Source organism: Protopterus annectens, chromosome 6.part0 (assembly GCF_019279795.1).
Source record: "Protopterus annectens isolate FY-2018-M chromosome 6.part0, PAN1.0, whole genome shotgun sequence".
NCBI classification, from domain to species: domain Eukaryota; kingdom Metazoa; phylum Chordata; order Ceratodontiformes; family Protopteridae; genus Protopterus; species Protopterus annectens.
Window position 1 is genome coordinate 1135086936 of NC_056737.1, and position 20674 is coordinate 1135107609.

Genomic DNA, 20674 nt, shown 5'->3' on the forward strand with positions numbered 1-20674 from the left:
CAAGTTATTCACTCCAACATGGACTATGACAGAGTCATAACAGTACTTGTTGAGAGACCTGAGTGCATGCGTGATTTGGCAGATCCTGGCAGCAGACAAGCAGCTGACTGTGACCTTCTCTTTGTCCAGCCTAGTGAGGGGGACAACTGTGTGTCTCACTATGCAGTTGCCTATGAAGAAGACATTTGGTTTAGATATGTTTTGCCTTAGGGGCTTGCTGGGTGAGACACTGATGTGTTATGTGTAGTAGGTGCTGTTGGGACCGTACTGTGTGCAGAAGATTTGCAGTTGGGAGGTCTTTACTCTTTTGGTATATTTCTAGTGAGTACCTCTGCATATGTGGGTTTGTATGTTGTTTGCTTGGTATGTGTGAGAATGGGACTGTTGGTGCTGACAACCTGCTTGGTATTTGGTTTGTTGTTACGTGAGAGACAGCATTGATTCCAGATTGATAGTATCTCACATACTGTACTTGCATGTGTTAGGAGTAGTAGGCTGTCTGTATATATGAGGAAATTGCTACATTGCCTCAGGATGCCCACGTCAATCAGGCTGGCTGCAAAAATCGTGGGAAACTGACCTTCCATTATGCCAGGTGTATTCTATAATCAGTGGTGGAGGGTGAAATACATGGTCTAGGATCTGTTGTAGAACTAGTAAAATCAGCTAATCTGTTAGAGGTAGAAACCTGCACTGGCACCTCAAAATGTGCAGCTGCGTTACTCTCTGGGCAGCAGTGAGCAACTGTGTTGAGCGCTGAGAGGCAGGGAAGCTTAGGAGAGCTCCCTAGCAATTATCGAAGGAAAATTTTACTTTTTAAGTATTTGTGTCTATACACGGCAGTGCTAACCTCCGTTGCGGGATACGCAGCTACACACAAACATGTTTAACATCAGCTAAGTAAAACCAGTTCTCAAACAATCCAACCAATGGAAAAGCCCCAATCTGAGCCTTGTTCCAACAACCCTCAACTCAAGATGGGTCCTTGACTACACTTTTTTGTCAGAAGGGTGCAGGAGGACTCTCAATGTAAGATGACTGGCTTTAGTGCTCAGAAAATGCCAAACAGTCTAGATTCAGCAAGTATGACTCTAGACTATACTATCAATTGCTGAAGCACTGTAAATAGACAATGCAGAAAACACAGTCACAAACAATAAATCCAGCTTAAAGTAGGCAGCAAAACAGTTGCTAATAGTTTAAAAGTGCAAAGAAGATTACAAAAATACTTACTTTTCAGTAGAATTCACAGGATGCCTTGGATTTCATTCAGATTTATATCAGATCTCTGGCTAAGGAAGCTAAACTCGGATCAGCTCTAGTAAACTGAGCACAAATGCCAGCAAATGCTGTGTTTAAATATCAGCCAAGTAAAATAGTTTTCAAACAATCCAACCAACAGGAAAGCGCAAGACTTAGCCTTGTTCCGCCAATCTAATACCAAGCTAATTGCCCTTTTTGGCCATTTTAAACACAGTCAATTATCCTATGTGAGAATCAAACCCCACATCTTGTGTCTACAAGGTAAACACCTTAACCATTATGCCAACTCCAACATCAGGCAAGGAAAGGGATGCTGGAAGTTTTGGGACTGGGTTTTAAAGAAGATTTTTCACCCACTGGGTATTACCTTTCTTACCCACCTATTCACACTATGATGAATTTTCATGCGGTTAAGTAGAGGAACAGACTAGCCTCCAAATGCCTTACTCAGGCAAGGCCTTAGGATTGCTGCTGTCCTCCAGTGCGTAGACTGGGACCACCTGAGATTTACCAATAGCTTTTATCTTTGGACCCAAAGCCTCACTAGCACTCGGAATTAGGTTTCATCCTAGGTGCATGTTGATGGGCTTTAAGCTATGAGACTCACCTACACCACATTTACCATTGGACGGTCTGTTCAATGTCGTAGAAAAACTGTGCTGAGGGGGCTACGTTCCCTCCCACAGCTGCGATGGTCTTGCCTTCCATTTCCAAGTTCTTAAGGTGTTCAATCTATAGACCAAAAATGCATGGGTCCTGAAAAGGGTGATTCCATAAAAATCATCCTGTTGTCCTTGGCTAAGTCCAAAGTGAAGCCATACATCCTGACACACAGCAGTCCTTTCTGCAGCTTTACAAAAAATATGCATCATAAGGGATTTCAATACTTGAGACAAACAAGTATTGGGAAAGTAACTTGTCTTTGATGTATCTACTTGACAGCCTCTTTAAGGAATTGTGTATTTCACTGTTTATAATATGCATACAATCTACCACGTACATAAAATAGTTTAGTGTCCACATGGTGAATGTGGTGGATGCAAAAATGTGTTTCTCTATTCCATCACTCTTAACACCCTATCCAAATGGATGGCAGCAAGGCTCTAGGGAATTGGAGCCTTTTTAATGGCTGCTGCAAGGACAGCAGAGTTCGGCATGGGAGGCTCAGACCAAAATGCTGACTCCTCTTGAAAGTCAGAAGATGCAGCTGGTATTTTTGGAGACTGGGAAAACCTTACCACTGTGGTCTCAATCTGCTTTAGTGGCATTCTTTGGGGATGTCAACCAAAAAAAACACAAAGCAGAATTGCACCAGTATACCTCGTTCGAGACCCCAGCAAAGCCTCTTCCAACATGCCACAGTCAATGCCAGAAAAGGCAGGAGGAGGAGCAGCATACACAGTACAGCTGGCCTCAAGTTTTTAGGGGCAGGGTAAGCACTCCTGTTTGACTGCATTAAGACCACCAGAATTAGTTTCCAACAATGTGTTTTCTGTACACATCTGTCTATTTTGGCACCCAAAGTTGGAGAGTTCAGAGTTAAAAAGAAAGGAGAAGAAAGAAGTTTATATTTTTTCAGTGCAAGCAGGCAAACCCATTACTGATGACTGCTTAGGGGCCTCAGAGTGGATCATACCTACTTAGGAAGAAAGAGAAAGGCAACAGTCCAGTTACTGTAATTCTGGAAGGTTTTTCTAGAGGCAGCCTGCTTAAGTACTTGTCACTTTGGGATTTTACCTTGCACAAAAAAAAATCCTTAAAGTAGATTTGCAAATACACGAAAAGGACAAACGGTATAACAAGGAAGGAAGGTCAGAGAATAATTTCGGCTTTTCCAAGTTAGGGGTCGCCACAGCGGAACTCCGGTCCGCTAATGATTGGCAGTAGATTTTTACGTGCCGGGTTGCCGGCCCCGACGCACAACCTTCAACGAAGGTACGCCCATTCACGCATGTCTGCACACAGAAGACGCTCTAGCTGAGAATCAAACAGGACAATGTCTTACTGTGAGGCGACAACACTACTGCAGCACTACCACCACAGTTTAATGTATGAGGATATTGGATGCATAAATAAGCAGAAAGTACAGTTGTGTACATTTACCATAAATGTAGATGTTCGAGTGTATTCACTGTTGCAGTCATTACATTTGGGTAATCTGCTGGCAGGTTGCCCTCAGTCGGCCTGATTAACAAAGTCTTTGGTCCTGCGTCAGTTGCTGTCCCTTCTTCCATGACATCAGGTCATCAGGGGTATAAAACATGCAGCTGACGCCATTACGTCAGTTTTTCTTGCCCGAGATGTCAAGTGCCCCCCAAATGGGGAGCTATATATATATATATATATATATATATATATATATATATATATATATATATGTAATGTAAAATACATAAAATATACCTCCCAACAAAAGCGAATACACCACAAAGGCTTTTAAGCATAATACAAGAAAGGAGAGGTATAGCAAGAGAAAAACAGGGGGCTGTAGGGTGGGTAACCAGGACTGCAACAGTGAATACACTCGAACATCTACATTTATGGTAAGTGTACACAACTGTACTATGTTCTTCTTGTTTCACTGTCGCAGTCATTACATTTGGGTAGAATCCCAAAGCTATGGTTGGGAGGATGGATTTACACAGCATTAGGAGCAGCTATAAGGCCCTGCAGGACAGCAGTGGCAAAGCCAGCTCTGGATTTAGAGATGAGAGGTAAATGGTAATGTTTGGTGAAAGTATGAACTGAACTCCAGGTAGCAGCTTCTATAATGTCTCTGGTAGGAACCCCTCCGAGAAAGTACAGTTGTGTACACTTACCATAAATGTAGATGTTCGAGTGTATTCACTGTAGCAGTCATTACATTTGGGTAATCTGCTGGCAGGTTGCCCTCAGTCGGCCTGATTAACAAAGTCTTGGGTCCTGCATCAGTTGCTGTCCCTTCTTCCATGACGTCAGGTCGTCAGGGGTATAAAACATGCAGCAGACGCCATTACGTCAGTTTTTCTTGCCCCAGATGCCAGGTGTCCCCCAAATGGGGAGCAAAAAAAAAATGTATATATATATATATATATATATATATATATATATATATATATATATATATATATATATATATATATATATATATCTATAAATAGACAGAAATATATATAAATGCACTTTTAGCAACATAACTTCACCTTCATCTAATAGCAAATACACCACAAAGGCTTTAGTATATAGTGAAGGAAAGAAAAGGTATAGAAAAGGGGGATGGCGGGTGGGTAACCCGGACTGCAACAGTGAATACACTCGAACATCTACATTTATGCTAAGTGTACACAACTGTACTATGTTCCTCGTGTTTCACTGTTGCAGTCATTACATCTGGGTAGAATCCTAAAGCTATGGATGGGAGGATGAAGCTAAACAGCTGCAGTGGCAAAGCCTGCCCTGAATTTGGAGAAGAGAGGCAAATTATAATGCTTTGTGAAGGTATGAACAGATCTCCAAGTAGCAGCCTCTAGAATGTCTTTGGTTGGAACCCCTCTGAGAAAAGCTGCTGAGGTAGAGGCAGCCCTGGTGGAATGAGATCTGATCCCCTTAGGCACAGGTTTACCATGGTGCAGGTAGCAAAAATGAATGCAGTGGCTTATCCACTTAGAAATAGTCTGCTTTGATACAGCCTTCCCCTCTGACCCCGCAGCAAATGCTATCAGTAGGTGCTCAGACTTTCTTAGAGATTTGGTCCTGTTCAAGTAGAGTATTAGTTGTCTGATGTCTAATGAATGCAGAATACGCTCCCCCTTGTTCTGCAGAGTTGGCAGATGAATTGTCTGGTTAAGAGCCATACTGGATACCACCTTAGACATAAAAGAAGGATTGGTCCTGAGGGACACCCTGTCCAGGTAAAATATAATAAAAGGCTCCACAGCCATGACAGCCAGTAGTTCTGAAACCCTTCTTGCTGAAGTGACTGCCAAGAGAAAAACTGTTTTCCAAGAAAGAAATTTTATATCCGTAGTAGCTGCTGGTTCAAAAGGAGGCAGGGTGATTTTTTCCAGCACAAAATTGAGGTCCCATGCAGGAGTTGGAGATCTACTGGGAGGCCTTAAATTTTTGGCCCCTCTAAGATACTGTTTAAGCAGAGGATGAGAAAAGAGGGGAGGCTCTGTGTTGTAATGTTGTGTTGGGTTGGGAGGGTGGCCTAATGGTTAAGGTTTTTGCCTTACAAACACAAGGTGCAGGGTTTGAATCTCACAAGGGATAATTGGCTAGGTTTAAAATGGCTCGCAAGGGCAGTTAGCCTAGTACTAATCTATGATCCTATGATAATGAGCCGAGATGGCAGAGGCATGAATTTTTATTGAAGAAAAATATAGGCCCTTGTCAAGCATCTCAGTCAAATATTGTAAAATCTGAGGAATATTGGACTTTGCTGTGTCTGTTCCTTGTGCTTGGTTCCAAGCACAGAATCTCTTCCATTTATCAGCATAAGATTTTCTAGTACTAGGCCTTCTGGCTTCCAAAATGACATCCATCACAGATTTACTGAGAGGTGTTGTTTGAATAATTAAATGATTAGCCATGCTGCAAGGTTCAGAGTTTGGAGCTGAGTGTGCAGAATTTGATTGTTCTGCTGAGACAGTAGATGAGGTATTTGAGGCAAGTACCAAGGGGGGAGTTGCGACATATTCCTTAGAAGTGGGTACCAGTGTTGTCAAGGCCAGTCCGGAGCAACTAGGATCATTTTTGTTTTTTCCTGTCTGACTTTTAGTAGGACCTTGGAGAGAAGAGGCAGAGGGGGAAAGGCATAGACTGATAGGTTTTTCGAACTAAAGGGGATAGGGCGTCCACTTTCCATGCTTTTTTGTGATGAATTCTTGTGCAGAATTTGTCCAGCTGATAATTTTGTGGAGATGCAAATAGATCTATGTCTGGGCTTCCCCATTTCCGTGTTAACATGCTGAAGATTTGTGGATCCAGTTTCCATTTGTGTGGGTCCATAAGATTTCTGCTTAGTTCGTCTGCCAGAGTATTTTGTTTTCCTGGCAGGAATTGAGCTTGAAGATGCATTTCATAAGTCAAAGCCGTGTTCCACAATGCCATGGCTAGTCTGCAAAGGGGGTAGGAATGTGTTATCACCCCCTGCTTGTTTATGTACCACATAATCGTGGTGTTGTCCGTCCTTATCAGTAGTTGTCCTGGATGAAGTAAGTCCTTGAAGGCTGTCAGAGCATTCTGAACAGCTAGCATCTCTTTCTGGTTGATATGCAGATGCATTTGTTTTGGGCTCCATTTGCCCTGAATGCATCTCCCCGCCAGGTGGGCCCCACAAGCACAGTCTGATGTGTCTGTAGTTAGGGTTTGGGTGGCAGTGGGTAGAGTGAATGACAGTCCCTTGTTTTGGTGACATGTCTCCAAGTACCAAAGAAACTCCTGCTGTAGGCAGGGAATGAGAGGTATCATTGTTTCCAGACTGTGACAATGTTGGCTCCATAAACTTTTTAGGTACCATTGAAGTTTCCTCATATGCAGTCTTGCATAAGGAATGAGTAGAATGCAGGATGCCATAAACCGCAAAGCCTGCAGAATTTGTCTTGCAGATAACTGGGTTTTTGAAGTACATTGTCAGTTGCCTTTGTCTGGCGTAAGGTAAGCCATCTGGGCAGTTGAATTCAAGCTTGCACCCAGGAATGTAATTATTTGAGAGGGTACCAGTTGGGATTTCTTTCAGTTTATTGTGCACCCTAGGCATGACAGAAGTCTTTTTACAAATGTCAGATGTTGAAGAAGAGTGTCCTTGTCCTCTGCTTGAATGAGACAGTCGTCCAGATAAGGATAAATTTGTATGCCTCTGTCTGCAGAATGCAATTACTGGTGCCAGGCACTTTGTAAAGACCATGGGCGCAGTAGATAAGCCAATCGGCAGTGCAGAGAATTGGTAATGCAGAAAACCTGCCTTGAAGCGGAGGTATCTTCTGCATGATTCCCTTATTGGGATATGCAGGTATGCCTCTTTTAAGTCTAGAATCACTAACCAAGCGTTTCTCCCCAGCATAGGCAGTAGCTGTTGTAAAGTCAGCATTTTAAATTTTGGAATGTCCAGGAACATGTTCAAAATAGATGTACTGGACGCCAATAATTGTCTTTTCTGGGTACCAGGAAAAGTCTTGAATAAAAACCTTGTCCTTTTTCCTTTTCTGGTACAGGTTAAATAGCCCTCATATCCATGAGGGACATAACTTGTTTCTATGCCCCTGCCCATTGATTTTGTGGCAGATCTGGCCATCCGTTTGGAATTGGCAAAGTATGGAAATGAAATCTGTACCCCTGGGATACTATGTTCAATACTCACTTGTCCTGGGTAATTAACTGCCAACTTTGAGCATGCAGTGCTAGTTTTCCCCCCAAGGGGCTGCCAAAAGATAAGTGCTTGGTGATGGTAGAGGAAAGTCATTGAGACTACTTACTGTAGGGTTGTCTTTTGTTTCCTCCAGATATGGAGGTGGAGGCACCCCATTGCTTTGACCTGTAAGAACCCTATGATTGGTATCTGGAGCATTTTGAGCGCCTGGATTTGCCTTGAGTGGCTCTGTTGGACACAGGAAAAGACCAATTCTTAGTAGGCCAGTGCTTACTGAACCTGGGTGGCTGCACTTGCAAGAAATCTTTTACAGTTTGCATAGATTTAACTTTGTCTTCCATTTTCTTTAAAACCTCTTCTGTCTTATTACCAAACAGAGTGTCATGCTGCAAGGGGGCATCCAGCAATTTAGCTTTAACATGATCAGGCATATTTTGCTCTTTCAGCCAGGCATGCCTTCTAATCACAGATCCAGTAACTGCGGCCCTGCAAAAGGCCTCCAAGGAATCAAAACCACATTACAAAGTATGCTTTCCAACCTGTTCTGCTGAATGCAACAATTCCTGTAACTCTATTTTCCACACAATCAGAAATCAACATAATTTTCTGTTTCAGTAGGCCCATAACATGCTGTTGATATTTAAGCATATGAAACTGGCAGTTTAAGGCTCTGATTGCCAAGGTAGCAGACGTATAAACCTTCTTTCCCCATCTATCCAGCACCCTGGAATCTCTATCAGAGGGGGTAAGATTTTTGGCTGTAGAGGCCTTAACACCCTTGGGACCCTGTGAAATAGTCTCAGGGTCAGCAGCAGAATTTTTGAATAGAAATTTGTGGGAGTCAGGAACCCTGTAATATCAGTCTGGCTTACTAGGAGCCGGCGGTAGGGAATCAGGATCCATGCTTGATTCCGAAAACACATCATCAACAATGTCTAATGCAGGAGATATAGCCAAAGGCCTATGCTGAGGAAGAAGGAAATCCCTAAGCCTCTTTTTTGATTCACAGAAGTCCTGACTCTCCCAGTGAAAATGTTCCCTTAAAGTATGCAAAGTTTCTCCAAAAGAGTAATCCTCAGGAGGAGATGCAGATGGGATGGAGTCTTCTGCATCAGAGTCCTCATAAGTGGGTACAGATAATTCCTGATCAGAAGAGGAATCAGAAGAAATAGAAACTTGATCTGAAGATTCATAGTCAGTGCCTTGCCTAGGCCTCGTAGCAGGAGGGGGATGGGTACCCCTGATCAAGGTAATTAAATCCTCAGCCATTTTGATCATTTGTTTTTTAGGCACTGGGGCCTGTACACGTGGCCTATGCGTCGGTTTTCTAGACATAGAAGTAGTTTTTGGCCTTAATTTGGAAGATGGCATCGGTTTAATATACAAATCTTTAGGCCTGAAAACACCCTCAGAAGCCGGTGCCTGCTCAGTGGCTCCGGACCCATCTAAGGTAGAGACATCCACGGGTTCAATAAAAAGTATCTTGCGGCATACCGGACTCCGAATGGGTCTCAGTAGAGGCCTGCGAATCAAAAGTAGCGGGTATCAGGAGCTGCGAAGGCGCCTCACTGGGTACCTGCGAACCGGCGAATCTTGATGGTCTGTCTGTCTTTTTCTTTGCGGTTTTTAGATATTCCAGTAGTCATACTGCTAACATTTCTGGACAGTTAAATCTTGAGCCAAAATATTTAGAAGCAAAAATATACAGACGTTTAATAGTGTGTTGATTAAATTTAGCACAAAACCGACAGCAAGGCACGTTGCGGTCAGGGCCTAGGCAAGGAATGCAGTACAAATGAAAATCCTTACGAGGTATTTGCTTCCCACAAGTAATACAATTATTAACTTTTACTGACATCGGTAAGGAGCAAGAAAAAGTTTCCCCAACGGGGTACTTAGCTTTTAGATGAAGACTTCGGTTCTGAAACTCAAAAACGAAAATTTCAGGAGTTGGCCGACCAGCACTTGTGAACTGCCTTTGCTTCGGACACCGCACAGCAAGAAAGACTGACGTAATGGCGTCGGCTGCATGTTTTATACCCCTGACGACCTGATGTCATGGAAGAAGGGACAGTAATCAATGCAGGACCCAAGACTTTGTTAATCAGGCTGACTGAGGGCAACCTGCCAGCAGATTACCCAAATGTAATGACTGCAACAGTGAAACATGAAGAACATCTAAATGAATAGAACAGCATCTGTCTGGAACAGTTTCCAATAGTAAAGGTGAGTGCAGCACGAGTGGAACACACATCAGAAATAATGGTAAACAGGCAAAGAAGTACAGCTGACAATCACAACAAATAAGTCTATTTCTGAGATAGGTGAGGCAAAAATAATTTGGACAGGATAATTAGGTCACACAATTACTTTCAGGTAACATTTCTACTGTGGTTAATAATCTTCCAAAATATTAAATACGTATGTTAAATAAACATACCTGTTTCACCCCACAGTGTGTCTGTTCCATTGATTTCAACATTAAATACATTCTCAAGTTTCAGCAACTCCTCAACCACCTAACAAAAATAAATAAAATGTGTTAAATTATACAGTCAATATCAGTGCAATATTAATACAAGTAACACAGTTTTTAGCTTTCTAAAGTACTGCGTGCCATGTTCCACTAATACTCCATGAACTATGAAAAGTTGTTGCTTGCTTTGATACTGGCATGTCCGGCAGCTCAGTCATGGTTATGTCAAGCACTCAGTGTAGGTAAAGGAGAATAGGAGACTAGTTCAACAGAAATAAGTCATTTCCTTTTAGTAACAGTTCAAAGTAACATCCAGTGATGTCTAGCTAAATTACAGAGACAAAAAAATTATACTGATTCGCTTGATATCACATAAGAATACAACACATCTGAAGCACACATGCTAAAAGAAATAGTGAAAACGCCATAAACAAAAGTTGTGTACTTACCATAATGATAAATCCTTTCATTCCAATCTGTCCGGTACAATATATGGGTCTTTCAAACCACTGCTTGGATCCAATCTGGCAAATTCAGTGCTCCACCCTCAAGTCATTCAAAATCTGTTTTTTCCATAATGCCCTGCTCCTCCAATTAGTTCAGACTGAGTTTGACGCTTGAACATAAACCCAAATTCACACTGCCTTTGACTCAAGAAAGGAGACACAATCCATCAGGTCTACAGATCTGCAGGGGGGAAAGAAGGGCAGGCTGGCATATCAGATGGATGGGAGTGAAAGGATCTACTGTTATGCTAAGTACATAACACTTAAAATCGTATTCATTCAGTCTGTCTGATCTGATATATGGGTCAGAATCCCCAGCTGTGGAAATCCTGGATGGCCTCATGGCAGGAGACACTTCAAGGCAGGAACTCCAAAGGAAGCTCTGGCTCTTGAAGTGCAGTCTAATTTGTAGTGCTTAATGAAGGTATGTGAAAAAGACCAAGTCACTGCTTGACAAATGACATCCAGGAAACGTGATCGGAAAAAAAAGTCTGCAAAAAGCTGCCATGGCTCTGGCACAATAAGCTCTGGGCTTGGTAGCCACTGATTTGTTATGGAGTGAATAGACAAGTCCCAATAACCATCTGGACAGCGAAATTTTGGATACTTTCTTACCCAAACTGCTCTAAGCAAAAGTACAAACATCTGCATCTTTTCTAAAAGGAGCTGTTCCATGGAAGTAGAAACGAAGTTGCCTGTGAACGTCCAAGGTGTGTAGAATGTGTTCACCTTTGTTTCTAGACAGAAAAGAAAAATATTGGTAAGTGGATGAATGGGCTGGGAAAAACTGGTCTCAGAAGCCACCTCTGGAATAAACGAGGCATTAGTCTTTAAGGTAACCCTATCCCTGTAAAATAAAACAATATAGGGAGATGATGGAGAGAGGCTCCAAAGTCCCAAAATTCTTCTAGCTGATGTGATAGCAACTAGGAAGATAGTCTTCCAGGACAGGAATTTTAAGTCCACAGATGTTGCAGGCTTGAATGAAGGTTTAGACAGGGCTTTTACAATTTAATTAAAATCCCAAGGTGGCACCGGGTCCTTAAACGAAGGTCACAAAAGGAAGGTGCCTTTGTGAAGCCTTTACACAATCTGTGAAGCTGCTGAACTGTACTGGAACCCAACATGAAAGGAAGAGATTGCTGCCAGCTGAACTTTGTTGGTGGGGAAAGTACAGCGGGAATGAAATAAGGTAGTCAGGAAAATGGAGAACATCCCCAGTAGAGGCTGAAAAGGATCTATGCTTTGATATTCAACTCATAAGGAAACTTTCTCTGTTTACTGCAGCAGAATTTTCAGGTTGAAGGCTTTTGTGACAGTCTGATAATGTCAGCCACAACAGAGGAAAGGGATTTATCTCTTGCTATCACTAGAACTGAAGAAACCATGTGGTTAACTTCAGGTTGAGAATGTCTGGGTGAGTCATCAGATCCGGTAGAGGAATTAGGGGGGGCTCCTTCAAGTGTGGTTTAAGAAAGGGAAACCAAATCTGCCTGGGACAAAAAGGGACTAGGAGGATGACAGAGACCCTACACCTGAAAGTTTTCCAAAGAAATTTGGACATGAGAGGAAGAGTGGTGCAAGCATATAACAATCCTGGAGAACAACAATGAGACAGAGCATCCCTAAAACCTAAAAAAATTCAGAAGGGGGCCTATGGCAAAATAACTGCTGAATTTCATGTCCTGGGGAGTTGCAAAGAGGTCGCAGCTGAGAATGATCCAGTGACTGAATATTTTCTTGGCAATCTCTGGATAGAGAGACAAATCGTGAGGCAATAGGAGGTTCCTGCTTAGTCTGTCCGCCAAATTGTTGAACCTCTCAGGGATACGTGTTGCTGTCAGAAACCAGTGAGAGGCCATCAACTACTGCCACACTGTCACAGCCTTGCGACATTAATCTGTGTGATATGGTTCCCCCCTGCTTGTTTATGTACCAGACTACTGTCCTGTTGTCAGTTTGAATAGTTACCACTCAAGAAGGAGGACAATCCTGTAGTTCCTGCAACACAAGGAAAACCACTCTCATCTCCAAGACATAGATTAGTACTAGGCTTAACTGCCATTGTGGGCCATTTTAAGCCTAGCCAATTACCCCATGTAACAATCAAATCCTGCACCTTGTGTCTATAAATAAACACCTTACCCATTAAACCAACTCCCAATTATGTATGTGAAGCAATGCTTCCGAGTCTGACCAAAGACCTTGGACCATTCTCCCCTTGCAATGCCCCCCCACCCCAGGGAGTATGTGCCTGTGTACCACTACTGCTGGAGAAGGGACTTGGAAGAGTTTGGTCACTGACACAAGCAGGGTCTGTTACCACCATTGAAGGTATTTACTGCAAAACTGAGTTATGACAATGTGAAGGGAAAGAAAGTGAATTCTTGGAAACCATTATGATTGTACAAGCCATTGAAGAAATCTCATCCAGTACCAAGCAAACTGTACCATCAACATCGAAGATGCCATGAGTTCCAGCACCCTCGGAATTAAGTTAGCGGAGGGATGTCTGGACATCAGAAGATTCTCTACTGCAGATTTTACAGATAGAATTCTGTCCTGGGGTACGGATATCAATGTTATAGTAGTGTCCAACTGACATCCCAAAAAAGACCCACATGTTGAGTGGGAATAAGACTGGATTTTTCTAGACTGATGGAAATGCCAATTCAGGCTCATAGCTGAAAGAAGTACTCCCTGGTTTGTAAGGGAAACTCCACTGAAGGGGCAGCCAAGAGCCAGTTCTCAGAGTAAGGAAAAATCTTGAATCCCTGGAGTCAAAGAAGGGCTGCTACCACCCCCATGCAATTGGTGAACACTCTGGGGGCTAAGATGAGACCGCATGGCAAGGCACTGAACTGGTAATGACTGGTTCCTATATCAGAAGTGCAATAATCTCCTGGACTACTTCACAATCTTTAAGTGAAGGCAAGCGTCCTGAAGATCTATGGAGCACATCCATTCATTCTTCTGAAGACCCAGACTATTGACTACACAGAGACCATTCAAAAGCATGTTTTCTTGACATATTTGTTTAGCAGGCTTTGGTCCAAAATGGGCCTGAGGTCCTTTGATTTCTTTGGAACTAAAAAGGATCTTAAATAAAACCCCGACCCACATGGCTCTTTTTTGAAGCAGAAAAAGAATCTCTTCTGTAGCAGCCTCTGCCTGTCGGGGGGGCATCCAGCAATAGATGGGAAGGAGGGGAGTGGATTTCCAAAAATGAAATGTAAAAGTCTGTGGATATAATCCTTCTTACCCACTTGTCTCAAGTGATGGTGAACCAGGAGTCTGTGTGTCGAGGGCTATGCATCCTCAGATGGCCTTCACAGTAGAGCAGTCAAGCAGAACTTCGGGGTTTCTGGGGACCCCTGCTGAAAAGGGCACAAAGAATCCCTGGTTCTGCATACCACCTTGGCCCCTGGCCTTGCACCCGTTAACGGAGTCAACTCTGCTGCAGCCACCACTGTCAGAAGAGGAGTCGTACTGGTGTCTAGACATTCAGAACCAGAGGAAATGAGGCCCTTTTTGATTCCTGTTAAAGGGGTGTTTGAGGGCTTCGAACTTCCACAGCACAGTCTTGCTGTCCTGCTCAATCTTCTGCATTTTCTCTTTCACCACAGTGCCAGAAAGGGCAGTGCCTTCGAAGGGGGCACTGGTGAAGGACAACTTAAAGTTGTCCGCGAAATTACATAAGTACAACCAGGCATAGCGTCTCATAGTGATGCCTGCTCTAACTGCTCTCACTGTTTCATCTGCCACATTGTGCAATATGCACACGGAGAGACTGGCAACAGTGAACATGGTTGATAAAGTAGCCTGAAGTTGTTTCTGTGACTAGGGACAAACTGGATTACTTACAGTAGATAAGGCTAGCAAGAGATCCCTCTGAAATTTTTGTCATTTCTAAAGCGTTTAGCATTTCTAAAGGGGGTGGGGGCAGAGAATTTTATTAAGTTTCCTTGGAACTGCTATGAAGGTGTTGGGTTCCTGCCATGACTTCCTAACTACCAATTCAATAAGCTTGTCAGTAGGAAGAACCACCTGGGACATAGAGGGTTTCATTCTATATGCCTCAAACACTGCCTCATCCCGAGATGGTGGTTCTGTGGGCCATGATCCCTATGACACACAAGCTCCAGGATATCTCAGAAGAGTCATCCGTTGAGGATTGTGGGGCTTTCTCTCCATCTAAAGTGACAAACTCTGAGGGGGAGCCCAGCTGTTTCCTCTTACATGCCCTCTTCTTAGGTGGCTCAGTGGATGAAGCTCTTTGGACCAATACTGATCGTGTTTGGGGGGGGGCAGAGAATTTTATCAGGTTTCCTTGGAACTGCTATGCAGGTATTGGGTTCCTGATATGACTTTCCTAACGGCCAACTCAGTAAGCTTGTCGGTGGGAAGGACCACCTGGGATGTAAAGGATGTCACTCCATGTGCCTCAAAAAACACCACCTTATCCTGAGGGGGTGATTCTGTGGGTCAGGATCCACTCTGACTAACTCTCTGATATCTCAGAAGCAAGCATCTTCCACTCAGGATTTGTGGAGATCCCTCTCCATCTAAAGTGACATACGGAGAGGAGGAGTGCAGGTGTTTCCTATTACATACTCTCTTCTTAGGTGCCTCAGAGGATGAGGCTCCCGAGTCCTCTGTGGACTATGTGCTAGGGCAGATGGTTTGGGTTCAATGGAATGACTGACAAAAGAATGCCTTTTCTGAAGCAAAAGAGACTGACTGAGGACCAAAGGATGAACTGCTTCCAGTGGAACTTGTGGATCTGCCCTCTGGGGTGAAGAAATTATTCCTTCCAACACATGGAAAGATATGCCCATCTCTAGTGGATCTGAAGAGCCCACCCACATTATCGGATCCAACTCTCCACTGAGGAATGAGACAAGGACTCTGGAGAAGTCTGCAACCCTGCTAGGGTAGCTGGCACCAGTGCAGGGCTCAGACCTGAAGAATCTAAGGCATACATTTCCAAATCAGCTGACAGTAGTGTCTACCCAATTTCTCAGACATGATACTCAGGAACTGGATCAAACAAGGTCAGAATCAACAAATTAGTTAGATCCAACAGTTTCGCAACTGACAAAATTTGAATTGAAAGTCTCCGAGCCACACAATCTAGATGGAAGGATGGTTTCAAGATGGCTGGAACCAAAAGCCGTACCAGTGAGGGTATGTGGAGAGGGTAAAGTGAATGGATCCTAAATGGCAGGAATAATCCCCATCTCAATGTGGGTCGTCAAAAACGTCTGCAAAAAACAATCCAGATCTATTTCATAAATCCTTCTACAGGACCTGAAGGATCAAGTCAAAACAGCTGAGAAAGGCCTCAAAGGCGGTCCCTCTGTTTCATCCAAAAACTGCTTTCTTAGGGAATCATTATTAACAAGTTGTCCAATTTCTAGTTCAAAGGAGGAGTGCACATGGAGGTTTAACTAGCATGCTCTTTGACCTTGATTCTAGGAGTGTTAGGAGCCGGTCTTTAGTTTTCTAAGTTTTCCTGACTGACTTTTTAGATTTTGTTGTCTCTGGATCTGGAGGAAAGAGCCCTTTAACAATTAGCTTATTCCAGCAGTCTGGGTCCAATGGCAGTGCACAGGATGTGGATAAATGGGTGACTCCCAGACACACTACAGAAAGACTGAGCAGATCTTGTGGCAGGATCCTGTCCACACATAGTACATTTTTTTAAACTAGTACACTTCACCATATCTATAAAATCTGAAAAGTGACACAAAGTACAAAAAGAGCAATACTGAAGGTCACTATACAATATGTTTTAAGTAACTAACAAGCATTATCAACCAACTATAATGAATTACTACAAGAACTACTAAGTGCATTTATACTGAACAACTACACACTACAAATCTCAGAGCTAAGAATACCAAAACTACAAACTTAAACTCTATCTTAACTTGTATTATTATGAAAACACTACTACATATGTGAAGAAAAAAACACACACACACACAAAATACCTCTCAACCATATAGAACTTCTCGATATTTACTGGTTTTGAAGGCAAAATAATGGGGTGCCACGAATTCCTGAGTGGCTTCTTTAATTCCCGACTTTGTTTTTTTCTTAAATACAACTTTAAATTTATGTCTGACATCACCACATATTGCCAGGATACAGGGGTGTGTGTGATGACATCAGCTTTGTGAAGCAGTACCCGACTGCCTGTCTGACTTTCAGAGATGCGGGAGATTTCAAAAACTTGCAAGAAGCTTGCGGGGACTGGGGAAGTCTCATTTTAACTGGACAGGTTTACGCTTAAACATAGGATTGCTATCAACTTTCTTTGGTGGGAAAGTGTTAAGAATAAGAAGTCCCTCAAATACTGTATTTCGGAACTGGCTAACCATAGTCAGTTGTCCATGTGCACACTGCGCAGAAAGATTACTTGGGAAAGCTATAATTATGTGGCTGCTTATCATGGCCTGGTGGATACATTTGTTGATGGAGTAAACAAGAAGTGGGGAACTGTTATGGGGCAGTAAAGCACAGATTATACGGCTGTTGCACGGACCAGAGAGCCCCCAGCCAGCCCGGGTAACATCCAAATGAAAATGTGTCGTCACTGCTTTTAGATATGGTACAACAACATGCCGCATATTTGCAAGGAAATAACATCCTGCTGTTAACTTTTACTGATGAAACTAATTTTGATATGGAGGAGTGAAAAGTACAGTTGTGTACACTTACCATAAATGTAGATGTTCGAGTGTATTCACTGTTGCAGTCATTACATTTGGGTAATCCTGCTGGCAGGTTGCCCTCATTCGGCCTGAATTCCAAAGTCATGGGTCCTGCGTCGGTTGCTGTCGCCCCTTCCCTGACGTCAGGTCGTCAGGGGTATAAAAGATACAGCTAAAGCCATTTTCTTCAGTTTTTCTTGCCCCAGATGCCAGGTGCCCTCTAAAGGGTAGCCAAAATTTATATATATATGTATATATAAAACGTACATGCACCAATATAAACTTTATCTTCATCTACAAGCAAATACACCACATAGGTTGTATAGATCAGAGAAGGAAAGATAAGTTCCATCAGAAATAAAGGGGGATGCCGGGAGGGTAACCTGGACTGCAACAGTGAATACACTCGAACATCTACATTTATGGTAAGTGTACACGACTGTACTATGTTCTTTGTATGTCACTGTTGCAGTCATTACATTTGGGTAGAGTCCCAAAGCTATGGTTGGGAGGCTGGAGCTAAACAGCATTAGGAGAGGCTATGAGGCCCTGCAGAACTGCAGTGGCAAAGCCTGCCCTGGATTTAGAGTAAAGTGGCAGATGATAATGCTTTGTAACGGTGTGCACTGAACTCCAAGTAGCAGCCTCTAAAATGTCTTTAGTTGGTACTCCCCTGAGAAAGGCTGCTGAAGTGGCTGCAGCTCTGGTTGAATGTGGCCTAATGCCCTTAGGCACTGGCTTGCCATGCTGTGAATAGCAGAAACGAATGCAGTGGCCTTATCCACTTTGAAATAGTCTGCTTGGAGATGGCCTCTCCTTGTGATCCTGCAGCATATGCTACTAGTAATTCCTCTGTCTTCCTGAAAACTTTAGTTTTGTCCAAATAGAATCCAAGCTGTCTGTGTACGTCCAAAGAATGCAGAATTCTCTCCCCCTTGTTCTGTGGATTTGGATAAAAAGTTGGCAAATGAATAGTTTGGTTAAGGGCCACACTGGATACCACCTTAGGCATAAATGTTGGGTTTGTCCTCAGAGACCCCCTGCCTGGATAAAAAATGATAAAAGGTTCCACAGCCATGAGTGCCTGTAGCTCTGACACTCATCTTGCAAAAGTTATTGCTAGGAGCAGAGCTGTTTTCCAAGATAAAAACTTTATATCAGCAGTAGCAGCTGGCTCAAATGGAGGTAGGGTGAATTTTTCCAAGACATAATTGAGGTCCCATGCAGGTATTGGCGATCTCCTTGGAGGCCTTAAATTTTTGGCTCCTCTGAGGTACTGCCTTAATAAAGGATGAGAAAAAATTGGCGGCTCTGTATTGTAATGAGCTGAAATGGCAGAGACATGAATTTTAATTGATGAAAAAGATAGGCCTTTGTCCAGCATCTCAGTTAAGTATTGCAAAATCTGAGTAATATTTGGTACAGCTGTATCAGTTCCTTGTGCCTGGTTCCAAGCACAAAATCTCTTCCATTTTCAAGCATAAGATTTCCTAGTACTAGGCCTTCTGGCTTCCAAAATGACATCCATTCACAGCTTTACTGAGGGGTGTGCTTTGTATGGCTACATTATTTGCCATGCTACCAGGTTTAGAGTCCTGAGTTGGCTGTGCAGGATCTGATTGTTTTGTTGTGACAGTAGATGAGGTATTTGAGTAAGGTCCAGGCTGGGCATTGAGACAAGTTCCTTAAGATCAGATACCAGTACTGGCGGGGCCAGTCTGGGGCAATCAGTATCATCTTTGGTTTCTCCTGTCTGACCTTTAGGAGTACCTTGGCGAGGAGAGGCAGTGGAGGAAAGGCATATACTGATAGGTTTTTCCAGTTGAAAGATAAGGCGTCCACTTTCCATGCTTGTCTGTGATAAGTCCTTGTGCAGAATCTTTTTAGTTGGTAGTTGTAAGGGGAGGCAAATAGATCTATGTCCGGCCATCCCCATTTCCTTGTCATCATGCTGAAGACTTGTGGATCCAGCTGCCACTCGTGGGGAACCATGAGGTTTCTGCTTAGTTCATCTGCCAGAGTATTTTCCTTTCCTGGCAGGATTTGTGCCTGCAGATGAACTTGGTAAGTCAATGCTGTGTCCCACAACGCCAGGGGATAAGAATGTGTGCCCCCCTGCTTGTTTATATACCACATGACCATGGTGTTGTCAGTCTTTATCAGTAGTTGTCCCAATTGAAGTGGGTCCTTGAAGGCTGTCAGTGCATTTTGAACAGCTAGCATCTCTTTTTGACTGATATGTAGATGCATTTGGTTTGTAGACCAGGTGCCCTGGATGCATCTTCCTGCCATGTGGGCCCCCCAGTCATAATCTGATGCATCCGTTGTTAGGTTCTGCCTGGCTGGGGGTAATGTGAATGGCTGTCCCTTGTTTTGGTGACAAGCCTTCACCCACCATCGAAACTCCTGTTGCAGGCAGGGAATTAGAGTAATCATTGTTTCCAGGCTGTGGCAATGTTGCATCCAGACACTTTTTAGGTACCACTGCAGTTTCCCCATATGCAGTCTTGCATATGGAATTAGTAGGATGTAGGATGCCATGAAGCCCAAAGCCTGCAGAATTTTTCTTGCAGATAACTGGGCCTTTGTTGCCAATCTGTTGAAATAAGTAGTCAGTTGCATTTGTTTGTCTGGCGTGAGACAAGCCATCTGGGCAGTTGCATTTAAGCTTGCACCCAGGAATATTATCTCTTGAAAGGGTACTAGTTTTGATTTCTTTTCATTGACTGGGTACCCTAGGCATGTAAAAAGTATTTTCACAAACGCCAGATGCTGTAGTAGAATGTCCTTGTTCTCTGCTTGAATTAGGCAGTCGTCCAAGTAAGGATATATTTGTATTCCTCTTTGCCTGCAGAAAGCAATTACTGGTGCCAGGCACTTTGTAAAGACCCTGGGCGCATTAGATAAGCCGAAGGGCAGTGCAGAGAATTGGTAATGCATTGAGACAGACTTGAATCTGAGGTATCTTCTGCATGATTGCCTGATTGGAGCATGCAGGTATGCCTCTTTTAGGTCTAAAGTCACGAGCCAAGCCTTTTTGCCCAGCATGGGCAGAAGCTGCTGCAAGGTCAACATTTTGAATTTTGGTATATCCAGGAATGTGTTTAGAATAGAGAGGTCCAGTATTGGTCTCCAGGCTTTGTCCTTTCTGGGTACCAAGAACAGTCTTGAGTAAAATCCTTGTCCCTGCTCTTGCTGTGGTACTTGTTGAATAGCCCCCATGTCCATGAGGGATGAGACTTGCTTTTGTGCCTCTGCCCATTGATTTTTTATCAGATCTGGCCAACCATTTGCCTTTGGCAAGGTATGGAAGTGAAACTTGTAGCCTTGTGACACTATGTTTAGACCCACTTGCCCTGGG

General features: G+C 43.3%; 1 protein-coding gene across 2 annotated transcripts in view; it reads right to left on the reverse strand.

The window, feature by feature from the left end:
- TANC1 (tetratricopeptide repeat, ankyrin repeat and coiled-coil containing 1) overlaps nt 1-20674 on the reverse strand; it is a 3647153-nt gene that overhangs the window by 568657 nt on the left and 3057822 nt on the right. For both annotated transcript variants that reach the window (XM_044074752.1, XM_044074753.1), the window contains exon 21: nt 10053-10131. In XM_044074752.1, the coding sequence (XP_043930687.1) occupies nt 10053-10131 (79 nt within the window). The remainder of the gene's footprint in view (nt 1-10052; nt 10132-20674) is intronic.